At 36.8% G+C, this 19,254-nt stretch overlaps 1 protein-coding gene across 3 annotated transcripts in view; it reads right to left on the reverse strand.

Annotated features, from left to right (window-relative positions):
- Positions 1–2,181: 2,181 nt before the first annotated feature.
- Positions 2,182–19,254, reverse strand: part of LOC106073376 (protein phosphatase 1 regulatory subunit 12A-like) — a 60,505-nt gene continuing 43,432 nt past the window's right edge. Inside the window, exons 1-3 of one of the 3 annotated variants that reach the window (XM_056022364.1) lie at positions 14,684–15,075; positions 9,565–9,737; positions 2,182–3,238 (exon numbers count right to left, since the gene is read on the reverse strand). In XM_056022364.1, the coding sequence (XP_055878339.1) occupies positions 2,473–3,066 (594 nt within the window). In that variant the 5' untranslated portion in view covers positions 3,067–3,238; positions 9,565–9,737; positions 14,684–15,075 and the 3' untranslated portion in view covers positions 2,182–2,472. Of the gene's footprint in view, positions 3,239–9,564; positions 9,738–10,304; positions 10,439–14,683; positions 15,076–19,254 lie in introns of those variants that run through there. The other 2 variants (XM_013233906.2, XM_056022363.1) reach the window with 2 other exon arrangements.

A 19,254-nucleotide genomic window follows, 5' to 3' on the forward strand; every position in this document is an offset into this window, starting at 1 on the left:
CAACGCTGCTACCCACCTAGAAGGACCTCAATTCAAACATCTGATGGCATGTGGCAATACACAAACATGGGAAAGGCTTCTGAAATAAACCCTGAGGAAAAATCCAGAGCCGGTGACTCGCAGCTTGCAGCCCAGAGCGCTACACCCTGGTAGTGTCTGCAACGTAGATGATTCCAAATTGTATTGGCATCTGTCATTCTTTTGGACACATCAGCGGCGTGGATCGTGGGGAACTGCTGTGTGGGCGACATCGTTCCGACCATAGCTATAGATCAGACATTCATTTTGATACTATGAGAAGACCTAAGATCGCTTCGCAACCATAGGAGACCATAAGATTTGACGGGAAGACGACTATTAGATTCATCTACATGCCTTGTACTTTTATTGTGATCAATACCCGCTCTTGTGACATTTAGGACAGCTAACAGAATAAACTTTTTTTAATGCTCAATTTTATTGCCAATGTCAAATTAAACCATACATAAGTTGTGCTATAAATAGATGCATATCTGAAATAACTAACACTGGGTTTCTATTTTTAGCGCAAACTATAATGGTATGTGTACCAAGTTCAAGTTCTGGAGTAGTCGTCCTTGTAAGGGTGCCACGACCATTATCACTCAGTGGGTAGTGTGACCCGGACTTCTTTCATGTTGTCATTGACGTGAGAATGTAATGTCCGACAACTCTCCGGGGGACTTCGAACTATCTCATCAATTGTTTCCCCTTAATGAGTTTCTTGCTATTTTTAGTTGTAGCAGTGTTGCGTTGTACACGAGTTACTTCCCAACGAGGACATTTTCACCAGACGGAAAGACAAAGTCTACACGAGGTAGTCAATAAATTATGTTCATAATGTGTTTGTTGAGAACCTATTTTTTTAATCTCCCCCCCCCCCCCCCTTTTTCAATGTTAACCGAAAATGTAATCTCAAGGACAGCGGTTCTAAAACATGGAGATATGTAGTACAATAATGATTGTGCTAATAATGGGCTAATAGAGATCTACCAATCAGAGGCTTCACTTAACCTTTTGGTTTAAATACTCACAATTAGGAATCACTTTATTTCACTATTATGATGTAGATCAAGTAAAGTTTCTTTTAGGGCCAGATTCAAGCTAGTGGAGTCCCTGAGAATGTTTTAGTGGAGGCCTTTGTTATTCTTAGGAATGCTTGAATCAAAATGTGCTTTTGAAACGTAAAGTAAAGTTTCCCTTTCAGATCATGCAGTCTATAGGGCAGATGATGTTAAGGTCATCTGTTTCTTTGGCCAACGGTTAACGAGCAGGGTGTCATGCGGCCAGCACAACGATCAACCGCCTTTACTTTCCCCCAACTAATGTCATGTAGCAATAAGATTTGGGTGGACTCACGGGCTCCCTAATAATCCCAAAGTTCAAAATCCCAGTCTTTACCAAGATTCAAACCCAGGACCCCAAGGTTCGGAAGCCAAGCACTTAACCACTCAACCACCGCGTCCCGTACTTATTGCGCATAGTAAAATAAGTAGAAGTAAGTTAACAAGTAAATCTAAACTTGGCCATATTTTTACAGAAAGAGAACTTTTACATGTAATCTTATTTCTTGTTCAATAATCTTTTTTTTTGTTGAATAATCTCTTTTTTTGTTCAATAATCTTTTTTTTTGCAATAATCTTTTTTTTTTGTTCAATAATCTTTTTTTTTTGTTCAATAATCTTTTTTTTTTGTTCAATAATCTTTTTTTTTTCCATAATCTTTTTTTTTGTTCAATAATCTTTTTTTTTTCAATAATCTTTTTTGTTCAATAATCTTTTTTTTTGTTCAATATAAATCTTTTTTTTTTCATACCAGAGAAAAACTGTATACACATTAAAACCCAACTTATGCTGGAACCATCTCATGAATCTATGCCATGAATGGGGCCGATAATGTCAAGTTCATCTGTTTCTGTGGCTCACGTTTAACGAAGGGGTGTCATGTCACCCAGGCCAGCACAACGACCCATTAGAACTGGCTGGACTCAGAGGCGCCCTAAAGATCCCGAAACAAAAAATGCCAAGTCTTCACCAGGACTCGAAACCAGGATCCTTCAGTTCAGAAGCCTAGCGCTCTACCACTCAGCCACCGCGCCTCCAAAGAAAAGAATGCATCTTAAAAAAATAAACACCACAAGAGGAATAAAAACGAAGTCCCGCAAAGATAGAAAGTTATTTTAATTTTATTTATACAAATACTTTTTTTTTTAGTCTCAATAAATATAAATTCATGATATGCAAATAGAAGAAAAAAAAATTGATTTTAAAACAATCAAATCACACCGTATGACTATGTACCACATAAGTTAAGAGATATATCTGTCAAACAATCCTCTGACCAACCATACACTTTGCATATCTTTCAATCAAGCGAGCTATTTAGTGTAGGTCAGGCGATGCCAATGTCTCAGACGACTAAATGTTTAGCATCAGAAATCTGGGAAAATAGGTTTTACTCTTCTTTCTGAATCTGCAGTCTTCTGGTGGGGTACTTTGTCCGATGCCTCTTCCAGAGATGGAGAAGCAGCTGCATGAACTCATCAACAAGCTTCAGGGCGTTCTGCTTGATGTAAATCCATCCGTCTGAGGCTTTTCTCTGCAGGAAAGACGTCAGGAAGAGCTCTTGGTGGAAGCGCCTCCGCATCTCCTCGCTCAAGAGCCGGATGACGCCGATGTCCTTGGCCACGTCCAGGGGCGTCTCTTTCTGCGCGGTGAGAGAGAAGACGTCGGCGCCGTAGAGCACGAGCATGCTAGCGATCTGCGTGAAGCCGCAAGCCGCGGCCGTGTGCAGCGGGGAGAAGCCGTGGACGTCCTGCGCGTTGACGTCGGCGCCGTTGCACAGCAACAGCTTGACCGTGTCCAGGTTGTTGCTGAGCACCCCGTGGTGCAGGGCAGTGAGCCCCACGTGGTTGACCTGGTTGACGCGAACGGCGTCGCCGTGGTTGTCCAGGATTCGGACCAGTTCAGAGGTGTCGGCATCCTGGATGACGGCTGTGAGCACAGAGTCGGCCGAGAAGGAGATCCGCCTCTTGCAGTCACCGCTCATCCAACGACTGCCCTTGGAGTTCGTCACGTGGGATGAAATCGACCAATCATCAACTTACTCTGAAACCGTTTGATAATTCCCTTCACGTTCCAATCACTTTAGTAAGAAGCGAGCGTGAGTTATAAACCAGCTCATACTGTCTGCTAGACACCCGCACACGCCATGGCTCGACCTGAAACAAGAAAATCATATTTTTAAATCACCTAAACTAAGAACACAATTGAAATGTATATACAGTGGCGTGAGGAGAGGGGCGGGGCAGCCTTCCAGCACCAGGCCTCAAAATGGGTATCAAAACATAAAATATCCTATATCTCTGTGTCCACATATTATTTGTTCCTTAAGCTTCGTTAACATTTGGTGTCAGTTTTTGTATTGCTTACTGGTGACTCCAGCAAATATGGACAGGAAGGGTTGATAGGCTAGGCTTTTTTGTATTCAGAGATATACATTTAGTGCACTTTAATGAATAATAATAATGAATAATGAACATAATAATAATAATAATAATGACATCAGTCAAAGGGGTAGTAACAAGTTAACAACTGATCTCGCAGACACATTTGAGAGCCCGAACATTCCTAAGAAGAGTCTTGTTAACTATCCTAAGTACGTAATCTTATTTACTATAATTATTCAGGCCGTATAAAACCCTTTAGTCACACAAGAAAGTTGCAAAGGGAAAAGATCGTCTCTCAAGACGTAAAAGGCCACAGAATAAAACCCAAATATGAAGTTAAATATAACAAAGAAATCCTACACACAAATCTCTTGTCTCTAACAGCACACTCGCCATCCTCTGTGTAAAGAAGTACACATTACATGGACAGAAAAAAATTGTGGAGATGTTTAGACATGGCGGATGAACTATAAATAGCAAGCTTTTTTTTGGTGTATCCGGTGTACTAACTGAAAGTGTTGATGCAGTTTAAAGGTCATAGGATAATTTGTGTGTGTGCACTTGTTAGCACAGCAGAATCAAATTTTGTAAGCTCTTCCGTTTGAAGCATGAAATCATTTCAACCTAGAAGGAGCCATAGATTGTCACTCTATAAATGAAAACTTTTTACAAACAAATGAGCTAACTTGAGGTAATAACATTGGACACAACTTACTGTTAAAATTAACGCTCAATTGTATTGAGTTAGCAGAAGCAGATCTCAATTTAGTGTCCTTGACATTGTTTAGTTTATAGCGAAGATCTCCAAAAAACAAATTCTATAAGAATAATTATATCAATCTGTATTTTAAGATATTAACCCCTTCTCACCTCTCGCTCTCTATCGAAAGCATTTTTTTGTTTAAATCCCCAATTGAGTTTTAAACACTAGACTTAGACGCCTACCTACAAGTAGAGTGAGAAATTGCTTGTCTTGTTAAATTATTTTCCATGAATGACTATAAGCCTCTAGTTTGATTGTTCACTTAGATCTATCACATGCTCGATAAGTTCCTATATATTTGCACCCCCTTTCCTCACTCCCCCCCCCCCCCGCCCCCAAAACCAAGGCGTAGTACTGAAAAGGATAAAACTGTTTTAAAACAAAAGCTACAAAGGAAATAAACCATTTCCACGTGACAGTAAATTGTAAACTCTATCTCTTTGATGTCATTTCACTACCTTCAAGTGAAGAGAGTACCTCATCGATCCTAAATAGTAACCATATTAATGATTAAGACAGAGGAGATGGAGATATATAGAGAGTGAGAGAGGGAGGGAGTGAGGTAGAGAGAGGCTTGGAGAAAGATGGAGATGAAAAGAGAGAGAAAGGGAAAGAGGAAGAAATAGGAGGAAGTGATAGAGATGAAAGGACTGTGGAGGAACGGAGAGAGAAAGAACAGACGAGGAAGAGGTTGGTTAGCCGCTGGTTAAGTCAATTAAAACATTTAAGTAGGTCCAAGACCCTCACGTTCAGGGTCGGATTAAAGACGTTTGATGTTCTCTTCAAAGACGTGGCATGGCTGCGGTATATTCTCGACAACTGACTACTTATAATCTCGTGAGTACATAATCAAAACTGGTTTACAAAATATAATCAGACCTTCAACTTTTTTTGTTTTTTTGGGGGGATAAAAGTAGGAAAACTAAGGGAAATAATAAATGTAATAATGACGCGAAAGTAAACTCCTGATCAGAAGAGCTAAAGCATTGGGGTAACTGCATCACTATCAACTAGCTCTCGTTACACAGGCCTCTTCATAGTTGAAGTTTCAATGTAGTTATATAGGCCCTTATAGCGCTTGCACATCTTTACATTACCCCACAGTGGGCACAATAGAGTTAAAAGTAAATGGGTTAGGATTGCATTCATAAACTCAGATGTTTTATATATAAGCAGTTTCTAGACTTTTCTGACAGTCAGTTGAATAGTCTGCTAAATTTAGAATGTAAACCAACACATGGCAACCACGTGATATCACGATTTAAACATGTGATTATTCTGTTACTGTAACATCACGAGTGCCTTCATATTTATATTTTGTTTACACAGCAAATGTCTATTTTTATTTTGTAACATTACGAACTATAATACAAAATAAGAAAATAAGCTACGAGAGGTATCTCTCTTTGTATACTTATGTAACCTTTGGATTACCATCATACCTCATCACGTTACCTCGTTATGGTTACAGTTACCTCGTTATGGTTACAGTTACCTCGTTATAGTTACATGGTTATAGTTACCTGGTATTAGTGAGCATGATAGGACAACAGAAGTTCTAGTTCAATGATGCCCTAAACCCGTACTTAAAGTGCAAACAGATTTATCCAACTTTTCGCTCAGGGTACGGCAGTAAAAAAAAACTATCGATTACTTTGTTCTGAACCATTGATTCACATGTCAGGTTCATATCAAAAAGATTTATTTCTGAAATTAATTACATTTGATCAGATCGGGGTTGAATGCTGGGAAGAAACTTCAAAAAGTAAGAAAAACTCAACTCTGTCATTTAAAAGAGATAGAAGGGAACATGAGATATGGTCACTTTCATACTAAAGTGCAGTGGCGTAGCTAGGGTGGGGATGGAGGGTCCAATTTCGAAAGTTCCCTTCGGGCCGCCCCTTAATGGTGGCTTCCAAATGAATGTCCTTATTTTTTTTTTCACATTAAATATTAAATATTACGCCACTGCCATGTCATCTTGCTATTCACGTCAAGCATTGATCTAGAATCTAGATGATGTCATAGATGACCTTTGACCTTTGCTGCACAGAAAGCACGACGTGAGGCGATATGAACTGAGATGTATCACTTGTACATTATTTCACAAATAAAAAAACGTTATTATTCATTAAAAGAGCCTTAATGATAATTTATTGTTAAATTTTACTTATATAACCAATTTGAATGTAGACATATATTTATTAAGTACATTATCCCATGTCATAATGTCGAATGTCAAAATGCAGGGGCCCCTAAAGAGGTCAGGCCTCCAAATCCTTAGCTACGCCACTGCTAAAGTGAATTACATTTCTTTCCTAAATTACTCGAAGTGACTTGAAGATTTTTTTTTTCACATTTTCAGACGATTCTACTAGCAAAAAAAGTTTGCTTAAACGCTGACCAATACTTTGTATCTGGCAGGCGATTGGATGGTTCCATCCCCAGCCAAACATCGTGTCAACAACGCAATCTCATATTTCCTCAAGAGGAAGTTCATTGCACAATTAATCTTTTTCTTTTTTGTTTTCAAACCATACCAGCTTCTCTACATCAACACACACGCAAATACACAAATACCCACATACAAAGATATAATATTTCAGAATATCATTTAAAACCCTTGGAGCTATTTTCAGCATTCATTACAGTTTACTAATGGCTCAATCTAGACACAAGTAATATTTCACTTACTCCCCTCTCTCTCTTCTCATTAAAAAATACCCACATTAAATGTTGATGTACTTGTTAAAAAAAAAAAACAAAAAAAAAACTACTTAAGCATAGATAAACACCAAAACCTTAAGGACATAAATGAGCTTTTCATAGAAACTTTACACAACCTAAGTTTAGATCAAATCATTAAAAAGCCAACTAGATTAAACAACACATTAGATCTCTTCTTAACCAACAGACCTGGATTAGTAGTTGATTATGATATTATCCCTGGTCTATCAGACCATGAGATCATAAAAATACACAGTCAGATAAAAGCAGTAGCCAATACAAAACCCAAAAGAAAAATCTTACTCTGGAATAAATGTAACCTAACACAACTACACCAAGCTGCATTAAACTTTCAACAAACATTCTTATTAGAAAAAGACATTAACCAACCAGTCGATGACCTCTGGAATTTTATTAAAAACCATCTTAAAAGCATTATAGAAAATCAAATACCAACTAAATACACATCAAACAAAATAAATAAATGCTGGTTTAATAATAGACTAAAGAAGCTTTGTAAACAGAAGGAAAACCTATATAGAAAATTTAAAGAAACTAATGCAGAAAGAGTTTACAAAAAGTATATAAAAATTAAACACTTAACCCAAAAAGTAAGCAGACAGCTGCAGAGTGAATACATAAACAATGTAATATCTAAAGACAACAACAAAAACCTATGGTCATACATTAAGTCTAAGAAAATGGAAACAACAGGCGTAGCGCCATTAAAAGATGAACATAACATAATACATAATGATAATGAAACTAAAGCAAACATTCTAAACAAATACTTTGCATCAGCATTCTCAGCCCCAGGAGACAAAGACATATTACTGAATTTGAACCAAGTAGACAACATAGAAGATATAGTAGTACAAGAAAATGGAATTCAAAAACTATTAGCCAACACCAAACCAAATAAAGCTTCTGGACCTGATGGTATTCCAGCTAGATTACTCAAAGAACTAAGTAATGAGCTAGCCCCAGTGTTCAAAATACTCTTTCAGGCTTCACTTAACCAGGGCAGAGTACCAAAGGACTGGAAAGAAGCTAATGTCACCCCCCTATTTAAAAAAGGAGAAAAATCTGACCCAGGAAACTACAGACCAGTATCACTTACCAGCATCACATGTAAAATCCTAGAACACATAATATGTAGCAACATCATAAACCACTTAGACAAACATAATGTCCTCACACCATACCAACATGGCTTTAGGAAATATAGATCATGTGAAACACAACTAATAGGACTAATTGATGATTTTTCAAAAGGTTTAGATAATAGTGAACAAATAGATGCTATCTTACTAGATTTTTCTAAGGCTTTTGACAAAGTTCACCACCATAGCTTGCTTAAAAAATTAAAATATTTCGGCATTAATGGTCCACTGCATCAGTGGATTAAAGATTTTCTGATAGGGAGAGAACAAACTGTAATAATAAATGGCTCTAAATCAACACCGATAACAGTAAACTCAGGTGTACCTCAAGGAACAGTCTTGGGTCCACTACTATTTTTAATTTACATAAATGATTTACCAAATTGCATTACTTCAGGAACAAAAGTCAGATTATTTGCAGACGATTGCATAATATATAGAACAATAAAAACAACACAAGACACAGATATTTTACAAAGAGAATTAGATGAATTACAGAAATGGGAATCAAATTGGAGCATGTCTTTCCACCCAGAAAAATGTCAGTTGTTAAGAGTAACAAAAAAACTAAAACAAATTAATTCCACTTATCTTATTCATGGCAAACCAGTAACACAGACTAAAAACGCAAAATACCTAGGTGTTATAATAAATGAAAAACTGTCATGGAATCCACATATTGATGAAACTATAAAAAAATCAAACAAATCATTAGGATTTATTAAAAGAAATTTCTATAAATCAAATAAGAACATAAAACTAAAATGTTATTTAACCTTGGTTAGGCCAATAATAGAATATGCATCCTCTGTTTGGGACCCCTCAACTCAAGAAAACATTAAGAAACTAGAACAGACACAAAATAGAGCAGCGCGATTCATAACAAACGAATATTCACATTTGACTAGAGTAACACCTTTAGTAAAATCACTAAATTTAGAAAGCCTTCAGGACAGAAGACTCAAAAGTAAAGTAGCAATAATACATAAAACACTGAACCATAATCTTCAAATACAAAAACAAAATTTAATAAAATACTCTGAAAGACACAAAGATAAAGGCACATTCCTCGTCCCATATGCTAGGACAAATTTGTACAAATACTCCTTCTTCCCTAGTGCTATTAGAGCATGGAATGGGTTGCCTGAGCTAGCCAGGAAAACCAGTGACTTGGCAGAATTTAAGTCATTGGTTAATATGCATGACTAAATGCATGACGCGTAGGACGTAATCATCTTCTTTTTTGAAGTAACGTCTGTATTATATAAGATAAGATAAGGGGAGATAATAACATGTTTGGCTGAAAAAACAACAACATATAAACTTTGTTTCTCTTGGTGAGTTTTTTCCCTTTTCAACCAGTGTTTTCCCACTCAGACAGTAGAAGATCTTAATCAATAGCAGATGAAAGCGAAAGAAAAAAAAAAAGAAAAGAAAAACCGTACTCGTCCACAAAGTCGTCCAAATCTTGCCTGCCCGGGGAATGGGCGCCTTTAGAAATAATAGAAATCCTGCTAAAACGCCCCAAGTAGTCCGGGATGTCAGGAAGATGGTAGTTTCTCAAGGTTACCGGAAGTGAAGAGCTTTAGATTAACGTCTGCTAGGGAAATTTAAAAACCTGAAGAAAAGAAAGGGAAAAAAAAAAAAGTTAAAATTGATCGTAAATGAGTGTCTTGGAATTTCATGTCACTCGGTTTATTTTGCTGATAATTCAAAAATATCAATTTGTAATCTAGTGCTTTGGCATGCCATTTATAATAATTATTATCATTATTGCCTTTCTATACATCTTCCATGGGTGATCATAGCGCTCTGATCCAATTATCGTTAAAGGACATGTTGGGGGGGGGGGGGGAGGTATCTTGGGGAAGGTCTCCCTGCTGCTGTTCAGTGCTCAACAAACAACTCAGTTACGGTCAAAATCTCAAATACAAATTCCTAGTCTATATCGAGACTCGAACTCGAGCTCTCTCAGTTACGTAGCCAAGCAGTTTATGTCATTCAGCCACACTTAAGACTTGTGTCATAGAAATAACATTGAAACAGCTCACCAGGGTCTAAAATAAGACCCACTCCTTACAATGTGTCAGAGAATATCTTTCTATTAGGTGGTGGATATTTCTTCCCCCCTCTCCCCCTCCCCCCCAAAAAAAGCACGCCTCGACTCCCCACCACAAAAACTTACTTCTGACAGCAAGGCAGTTACATTCAAACAGCACATCCTGCACAGACTGCGATTACAATTAGTTACGGGAGAAAACCTGACAGACTTGTGTGGGTAAAGAAATGACTACAATTTTAGACGTGACCTCTCCGAGATATCTACTGTATGAAAAAAAACAACTAATAAAACAAGCAAATAGCCATTCCATTGTTTTATTCGTTAATATTTTTATAATTTTATTTTTATTTACAGAAAACTTTTTTTAAAAACCTGATGATATTCTAAGGGCAACAGCTCTAGAAATAAGTTCTCATGCATCCTGTTGTCGATAGTCCATATATTAAAAAAACTACAGACACCTAAAAGTATTATATATTATATTAATGCCTCTGTATACGTTTAGTGCCTCAGAATCAATCGACATGAAAACCGAGGACAAGAAACACCATGCTACGTGAAATAAAGTAGGAAGAAACGAAATGCATTTTTGCAGGATTTCTCTCCCTAAAATGTTTGGCAGATCCTACACCCCCTATTAGGTACATTTTCACATATAAAGAAGCTACACCTCAATAGCAAGCGAAAAGCAATGTGCCAGGTATAGTATAGAGAGACTTATCCTCCAGATTCTCAACTTGCTGCCAAATATCAGATTACAAAATATTTTCCATTCTCTTGAAGAAGTTCTGGGATCAATAAAGAAGTGAAGAATTTCTGAAATCAATGAAGAAGACTTGAAGAATTTCTGGAATCAATGAAGAAGACTTGAAGAATTTCTGGAATCAATGAAGCAGACGTAAATAATTTCTAGAATCAATGAAGCAGACGTTAAGAATTTCCTGAATCAATGAAGAAGACTTGAAGAATTTCTGGAATCAATGAAGAAGAAGTGAAGAATTTCTGGAATCAATGAAGCAGATGTAAAGAATTTCTGGAATCAATGAAGCAGACGTGAAATATTCTGGAATCAATGAAGCAGACGTAAAGAACACTGAACAGAAACGAGCCTAAACAAGCGCTCCCCTTCCCAATGTCAATAAGACTGTATATATAAATCAAAGCACAATCCATCAGAAAATATTTTAGAACGACTGTAAAGATGAAAACATTTTTTTTTATTCTTAGCATAATATTTCAGAGTGGAATATCAGCAGTATATTAGACTAAGCTACTTGTGAAGCTTGACCTCAGAAAAAGCAAAGCAACTTCTTGACAAAAATGCCACTCAAAAAAAAATCTGGGAAGATGAAAAGAAAAGACGTACATTGGTTGCTATTGACTACCCCATAGAACAACATACATTAGGGTGGACTAGCCATTACATACGACCTTCTTCCGTCGGGAAAGCGATTATAGATCATCTCACAGAAATGAGATTAATGCCTGGGCATTAGCTTTGGTTGGAACGTTGCCTACACAGCAGTGCCCCCCAAGTCCGACACAGTCTGTGTTCGGAGGAGTCGCAGGAACTGCCATAATGAAGCACTGTGTGCTGCAAGCTGCCTTAGGGTCGCCGGCTTCTGATTTTATTTTCTCATAGTTGACTCCCAAAACCTTTCCCATGTGTGTAGAGGTTTGAATTTAAAGTTTTCCTTATCCTAGGTGGGTAGCCAGCCAAGGCTAACAAGCGCCTCCTGCCCGAAGCCTACTTGTTTCGTCACCAGTTACTCGCCTTTGCCCCTTCTCCTGTCAGTGATAACTTCCGCCTGACCCACTCGTGAAGGCCCGGAACTGGCATAAAACAATATTAATTAGACATGACTAGCCACTGCATAAGAAATATGCAATAGACTAGCCACTGCTTTTAACAAAATAGATCTACACGAGGTAAAACTAAATTTTCAAAGTGAGAAAAAATATCACAAAAAAAAGCAGAACTACAGAAAAACTAAATTAATAAATAATCAAGATTACAAAGAGAGTTTGTGTTATCACACAAACTCAGAGGCGGCCCCCATCAAATTCACCAATGGACGAGAAATATATCCAAGCCATATACTTGTTTTGATCGTTTAAAGAAATTTTAAAATTTGGAGTTATTTTTCACATAAAAGGAAACAGTGCAAACGTCGTCTTTGATAAGACTCTTCTAACTCTTCTGGAATAAGTAGAGTAGCGTTAAGTGATCACCTAAGATCAGCATGAAAACCTCACGATACAGTGTCGGTGGTACCTAGTGCGATAGCTCAGGGTGTCAACTCTCCCCATCAAATTTCTTGAAATATTTTCCAATGAACACTATTGATAGTTTTTTTTTTTTTTTTTTTTTTTGGGGGGTTGAACCAATACATTGAGCTGATTACCTACTTTTATTTATTTTTACTCAAATGTAATATCCCAATGTTTATTACGTTTATTCAAATGTTATCGCAAATTTTACAATAATATTTAATTAAAATTATAAACAGTCTTAACTTCATATGAACATGTTTCTTTTGTTATACTTTAAAATAGAAATGGTATAACTTTATGCTGTATCATTTACACTTGAACTACCATCTAGATGTGTCTAGGCATATTTGGGCATATATCTGGAGATTTTATTATTATCTTTTCCCACTTGTCTGCTTTTACCAAGTTATAATTTTTCCAACTCGGTAGTCACCCAAAAATGGTGTCAACTGGTGCGGACCGCACCCCTTCCCCCTATTATTATTATTTATTATTATCTTTTTCAATATGTCTGCTTTTGCCACGTTATAATTTTCCAACTTGGTTGCCACCCCCAAAATGGTGTCGACGGGTGCGGACCGCACCCTCGCCCCCCCCCCCCCCCCCCCACCAATGACGCCACTGCTCAAGATACCTAGACTAGACTACTTCTTGAAATAGATCTAGACTTGATCTAGATAGAACTAGAATCTAGAACTAAAATCTAGAAATAAAATTCAGACAAGAGCTAGAATTGGAATCTATAGGCTAAAACTAGATTTCTAAACTAGTTCTAGATCTATTTTAGATTTAGATCTATCTAGATCTCGATCTAGAATCTAGTCTAGGTCTAGAAGCTAGATCTAGACTAGGTTTTGGTCTAGACTAAATGGACTCTAGATCTAGATAAAGATCCGGAAATCTATAGCCTAATCTAGACTAGAATCTAGACTAGATCTAGAAATACAATCTAGATCTAGGTCAATATTATGATCAGGATTAGTAGGCTATACTGTTATAGTGCACTTATCATTATGCACCAGATTCACTTCTTGATTTGATACTACTGCTTACATAATAAATAAATCTGCACCCCTAAGCTATTAGAAGATAAACTATTTTCTTAATGGATTATAAATGTAAATTTTGTTCAAATTTTTTAATACAATTGAATCAAAATCTAGATCTATGTCAGGCCTCTATTTAACTTAGATTGTTGTCAAGTGTATAGCCTAATGAGGATATGTGAAAACTGCGCGCTATAAAAGTAGGTCTAGTTAGTTTTTTTTTAAACTTTCAATTGAAACGAAGTTCGTATCAAAATTCTTTTTAAAAACAACATTTCATTCAGTATTTCATTTAATGAGCTAGTCAATAAATGGAAAATATATTTTATAATAATACATTGATACTTTTTCCATTGTGACCTTAGATGTAACTATGCGCGAATCTATGAATGAGGCTTGATTTATTAATGAAGAAGTCTGTGACATTTCTAAAAGAGTTACCTCCCCTGAAGTCTTTCATTTAAAAGTGGTGTATTTTTTTGAAAAATCTGCTTGCATAGATAATTTAAAAAATTAGATGGTTCAGTTTCGGAAAAGAAAAAGTAGCCGTTGCATCAGAACTTTGAATGATCTAAAATATCATGATGTCCGATTTTCATTTTCTCTTCTAGTTTCTGAGATCTAAACGGGACGGACGGACAGACGGACGGACAGGAAACACAAAACTAATAGCGTCTTTTCCCCTTTCGGGGGCCGCTAAAAACGATGATTGAAAATGTGTAAACTTACAAAGGAGAAAAATGCTACATCACGTCTGCTTTCAATGTTGGCGTATCACTGAAGCCCTGAACTATATATAATTTTTAGATTGACTGAAGCACTAAGTCAGAAAAATGGAATTCATCAACCCCCCCCCCACACACACACATACACAATATGTTGACACAGCAAACGTTATTAAAACAAAAGAAAAGAGTAGGTCAGTAGGACGCTAAGTCCAATCTGGTTAAACCATAACATTGTGACCTTCTTTTTAAGCTTGAAGACCTATCGCAATTATTGGCCATTTCTTGTGCTTCAACTCTGGTTTTAAACCATCAGAGATTTTATGGTAGCTCCTAAAAGTACTTGAGGCAAAAATCTACTAAGCCTTTAAAGATAATAGTGTTTTAAACACTTTTAGACACAAGAGTCTAACACACAGATACAACTTCACTATGAGATTCTCAAAACAAAAGTCACCTTCACCTATTCCTTAGTCTGTTGGGCCCAGTGGTGTAGCTAGGGTGGCCTGACCGGCCTGTCCATTCTTTTATATTGTCTTCCCATCGCTATCTGTCTTCCTCTTCTTCCTGGTACTGTTCCCTGAAGGATGGTCTATGCGATTCCTAAGGACCATGTGATGTGGCCATAGAGTTTGAGTTGACAGTGGTTAGCAGGTCAGGTAAACTTAAAAGTGGGCTCCTAAAGATAAACTTTGCTTCAAAACACAAACTTTGCTTCAAAACACAAACTTTGCATCAAAACACAAACTTTGCTCCAAAAACACATTTAGCTTCAAAACACAAACTTTGCTTCAAAATACAAACTTTGTTTGAAAACACAAACTTTGCAGAACGTTTCAGCACTATCTTTTGTATTCGTTTAGCTACCACCAGGCACGTTTCGCTGACTACGCAAGAAGTTTCCTGTAATATTCATGTCAACAAAATATTTAACCCTCCACTACGCGGACAACATTACAATGGCCAGGTAACACATTCTGAAGAAATTATTGTGTAATGAAACCAGAGCGCAATTCTTGTTTTCAGAACCTCACAAAAATATCAGAAAAATCAAAAGCCTTAAAAACACACGAATGTTTTAACCATCCAATAGCAATGGTTTATTTTGTTAATGGGGAAGAAGAGTCCAAGTACAAACAGAAATGCATCACAATTGAAAGGAAAAAAAAAAGACTTAGACCTAGATGTTTGACTTAATGTTTTCAACTGTCAAAAAAAATAATAAGATCGTTTTTTACAAAGCTTATATCAACTCAGTCTGTCTGTCTGTCTGTCCTGGTAAAAAGATTATACACGTTATTTCTCCCACACCAAGTCTCGAATCAAGCTGAGATTTTGACAATTATTATTTTACCTGACAAAACAAGAATCAATAAAAAATAATTAGCCAGTTAGTTAATTGATTATTGGTAATTAATTATTTTGTTTGGTATCTCGAACAAGGGAAAATATTTTTACTTGACTGATAAGGTGGTATAAGTTGAATTAATCCCCTTTATTGGTCGTAGAAAGAAACGTTTGTAAGAATTATAAAACCTATTTTCGAAAGCAGCTCCCTGGCACAGTGGTTATTGTGTTGGGTTGAGGAGGCTGATGAGGCCTTAGCCCTCGAATTCGGGTCGCGCACCTTTTTTTTTTCAACTTTCCAACTGTAGCTTATTGAGAAAACTAAAAGAATGAAATTGAGATAAACAAATTCAATTGTAAAAAAATTATTTCAAATCGCACAGATTTTTTTTTGTTAGTAGTTATTACAAATTTAATTACCTGGCTGATCCAAACTAATTGATACAACTACAGTTAATATAAGCTTTGTCTATTCAAAAAAAAGTTTTATCCGAAAAAAATGTTTTGAGACCAATCCCAAAAAGCTCGCGGAGTCTTGAAGTACAAAAAGTGTTTTGATCGGTTGATCGGTGGAGGCTAACCAGGTCTGAACAAACTATCATAACACAGTGCAGGACATTGTCCTGACAGTTCTTAGTTTGTCCTTCAACTAACGGTGCACATGTTGTGGGGAAGACAAGAAAATCGTCTTTCATATTCTTTTTTTAGCCACGTATTTGCTGAGATCCTCTTTCGGCAGGTTTGAGAATCCACGGGAGTATAACCTGAACGGAGACATACGTGTGTAGAAGTGAAGGTTTCATTTGTCCAGGGAGTCTAAAAAAAAGAGGATTTAAGCCTCTCAAACTCCCACGTTCACTGAGTTTGAGGAGGGGGGGATTTCTTTTTCTTTTCTGAATACATTTTTAATTCTCATTTTTAAAAAAAAAGTTATCCCGATGTGTGCAAGAGAACTAAAGTTTGAAGAAGAGATTAATGCCTCCCCCTCTCTCTCTCTCTCTGTGTGTGTGTGTGTGTACCGAAAGTTGTTTGTGCTATTGTTGTGACATTCTTCGTATCACGTGACCTGTCAGGCGAGGACATGTTGACTGAGTGAAAGGGACACTGGGATACAAATAGTGCCACGTCCGGTTTTAAGTACAAACATGGGCACTTCCGGTTGTCTGCTAACAAATGAGAACCAAAAAGGAGGAACATGAATAACAGGAGTACACAAGCCGAAACGAAAACGAAGAATAGGATCTAGTCACTATAGTGTATAGTTGAAATGATGAAGTCTCAGGTTCACTGCTCCAGCCTGATATCTTAAGTAAATTACTTCATAAATAATGAAATAAATAAATACCTTAAAATTAGGCCATCTATTTTTTATAAATAACAAACATAAAAACTTCGAGAACAATAACTGTATTATTTATCATGTATAGATATATATATTGAATAATCAAAAACATATTATTAGCAAGACTATTTTACATGCATTTGAGATTCTCAAAACAAAAGTCAAGTAAACTTAAAGGTGGGCCTCAGGTTCCGCCCATGAACACTTAATGAGTTGCCTGATACGAAGACTCATCCAAGTTTAATGGCAAAAAAAAAAACTTGATCCCCGGAGAGACTTTGGCCAACGTGTACGGTCAATTTGAAGGGATAGTTTCTTCAACGCTCGCCTGACCTTCCAAACAAGAAATATTTTTAAACATTATATTTCTTCCCAAGGGATAAGCGGTACTGCAAGGAATATAGCACGCAACCGATAGAAGATGCAGAGAGAGAGAGAGAGAGAGAGAGAGGAAGAGAGAGAGAGAGATAGATAGAGAGAGAGAGAGAGAGGGGAACTTCTAATCCATACCTGGATGACTAGAGAATTCTTCCCTGAATCTCCAATGTGGCAACCTTTATCTGAATCTTCGTGTCAGATTTAAGGAATCAACAGCTTGGCATAGTGATCGAAGCTTGGGAAAACGCAGACTAAGCCCCAAAAGACACACTTAGCTCCAAAACTCAAACTTTTCACCAAAACACAAACTTAGTTCCAAAACACAGCCTTAGCACCAAAACACAACCTTAGCTTCAAAACACAAACTTAGCTCCAAAACACAAACTTAGCTCCAAAACACAAACTTAGCTCCAAAACACAAACTTAGCTCAAAAACCAACCTTAGCTCCAAAAAAACAACCTTAGCTCCAAACACAATCTTAGCTCCAAAAATCAAACTTAGCTCCAAAACACAAACTTAGCTCCAAAAAACAACCTTAGCTCCAAAACGCAAACTAAGCTCCAAAACACAAATTTTTTTTCAGCACTTTTTAAAATTCGTTTAGCAACCGAAAGACACTTTTTTTTTTGACACGCCAGACTTTTCCTTTCATATTCAAGTCAACAGAGTTAAGGGTTAAACATTAAACTCTTGTCATTTTGTAGCTCCTTTGGCAGAAAAAAAATGTTCTTTTCGCCACTGAAAAAACGCACTACTCTCGCCACTGATCTGGTTTGTGTCGATAATTGAACCTGGAATCAAAGATTTCATGAAATTCGAAGTACGTCCAATCCTCCCAACTTGAAATGTTCTCTATCTCTTGTGTGTATGGCTGTTACGTCATGGGGACACATTTGTAGGAACCTCAGTCAACTACCCACACATACTGACCTCTTATCAGCCAATCAAAATAGAACAAAGTTTTAACAGTTTTCTTTCTTTTCCTCTCTCTTTCTCTCTTATTTGTACACTTTCTTTCTCTCTTATTTGTACACTATCTTTCTCTCGTTTTCTCTCTTTTATCTTACTCATTCTCTCATTTCACACTATCATTCTTTCTCTATTCTTCTCTCTATATATCTTTAGCTCATTCTTTCTCTATTCTTCTCTCTCTATATATATTTAGTTCATTCTTTCTCTATTCTTCTCTCTCTATATCTTTAGCTCATTCTTTCTCTATTCTTCTCTCTCTATATCTTTAGCTCATTCTGTCTCTATTCTTCTCTCTCTTTATCTTTAGCTCATTCTTTCTCTATTCTTCTCTCTCTATATCGTTAGCTCATTATTTCTCCATTCTTCTCTCAATCTCTTGCTCATTTTTTCGTTATTCGTCTCTCACTCATTGACGATGAGTCATTGTGGTTGATATATTGCAGTCAGGTCACACCAACGCTTCAACTCGGGCCAGTCGTGCCTAGCACGTGCAGACGTCCAACAATCGATACTTTCAAACATCTTTTACCTCCTAAACCTGGTCTCGTCCACACACTCGATACCGAGATGCTCCTAGGAAATGTCTAACTTGCCGCCACTGGTTTTCTGAATCCTTAGAATAAAATAGACCCACAATTTGTGTGTGTCCTTAGAATAAAATAGACCCACAATTTGTGTGTGTCCTTAGAATAAAATAGACCCACAATTTGTGTGTGTGCTTAGAATAAAATAGACCCACAATTTGTGTGTGTCCTTAGAATAAAATAGACCCACAATTTGTGTGTGTGCTTAGAATAAAATAGACCCACAATTTGTGTGTGTCCTTAGAATAAAATAGACCCACAATTTGTGTGTGTGCTTAGAATAAAATAGACCCACAATTTGTGAGTGTGCTTAGAATAAAATAGACCCACAATTTGTGTGTGTCCTTAGAATAAAATAGGCCCACAATTTGTGTGTCCTTAGAATAAAATAGACCCACAATTTG

The sequence above is a fragment of the Biomphalaria glabrata genome, chromosome 3 (assembly GCF_947242115.1).
Source record: "Biomphalaria glabrata chromosome 3, xgBioGlab47.1, whole genome shotgun sequence".
Lineage (NCBI taxonomy): Eukaryota > Metazoa > Mollusca > Gastropoda > Planorbidae > Biomphalaria > Biomphalaria glabrata.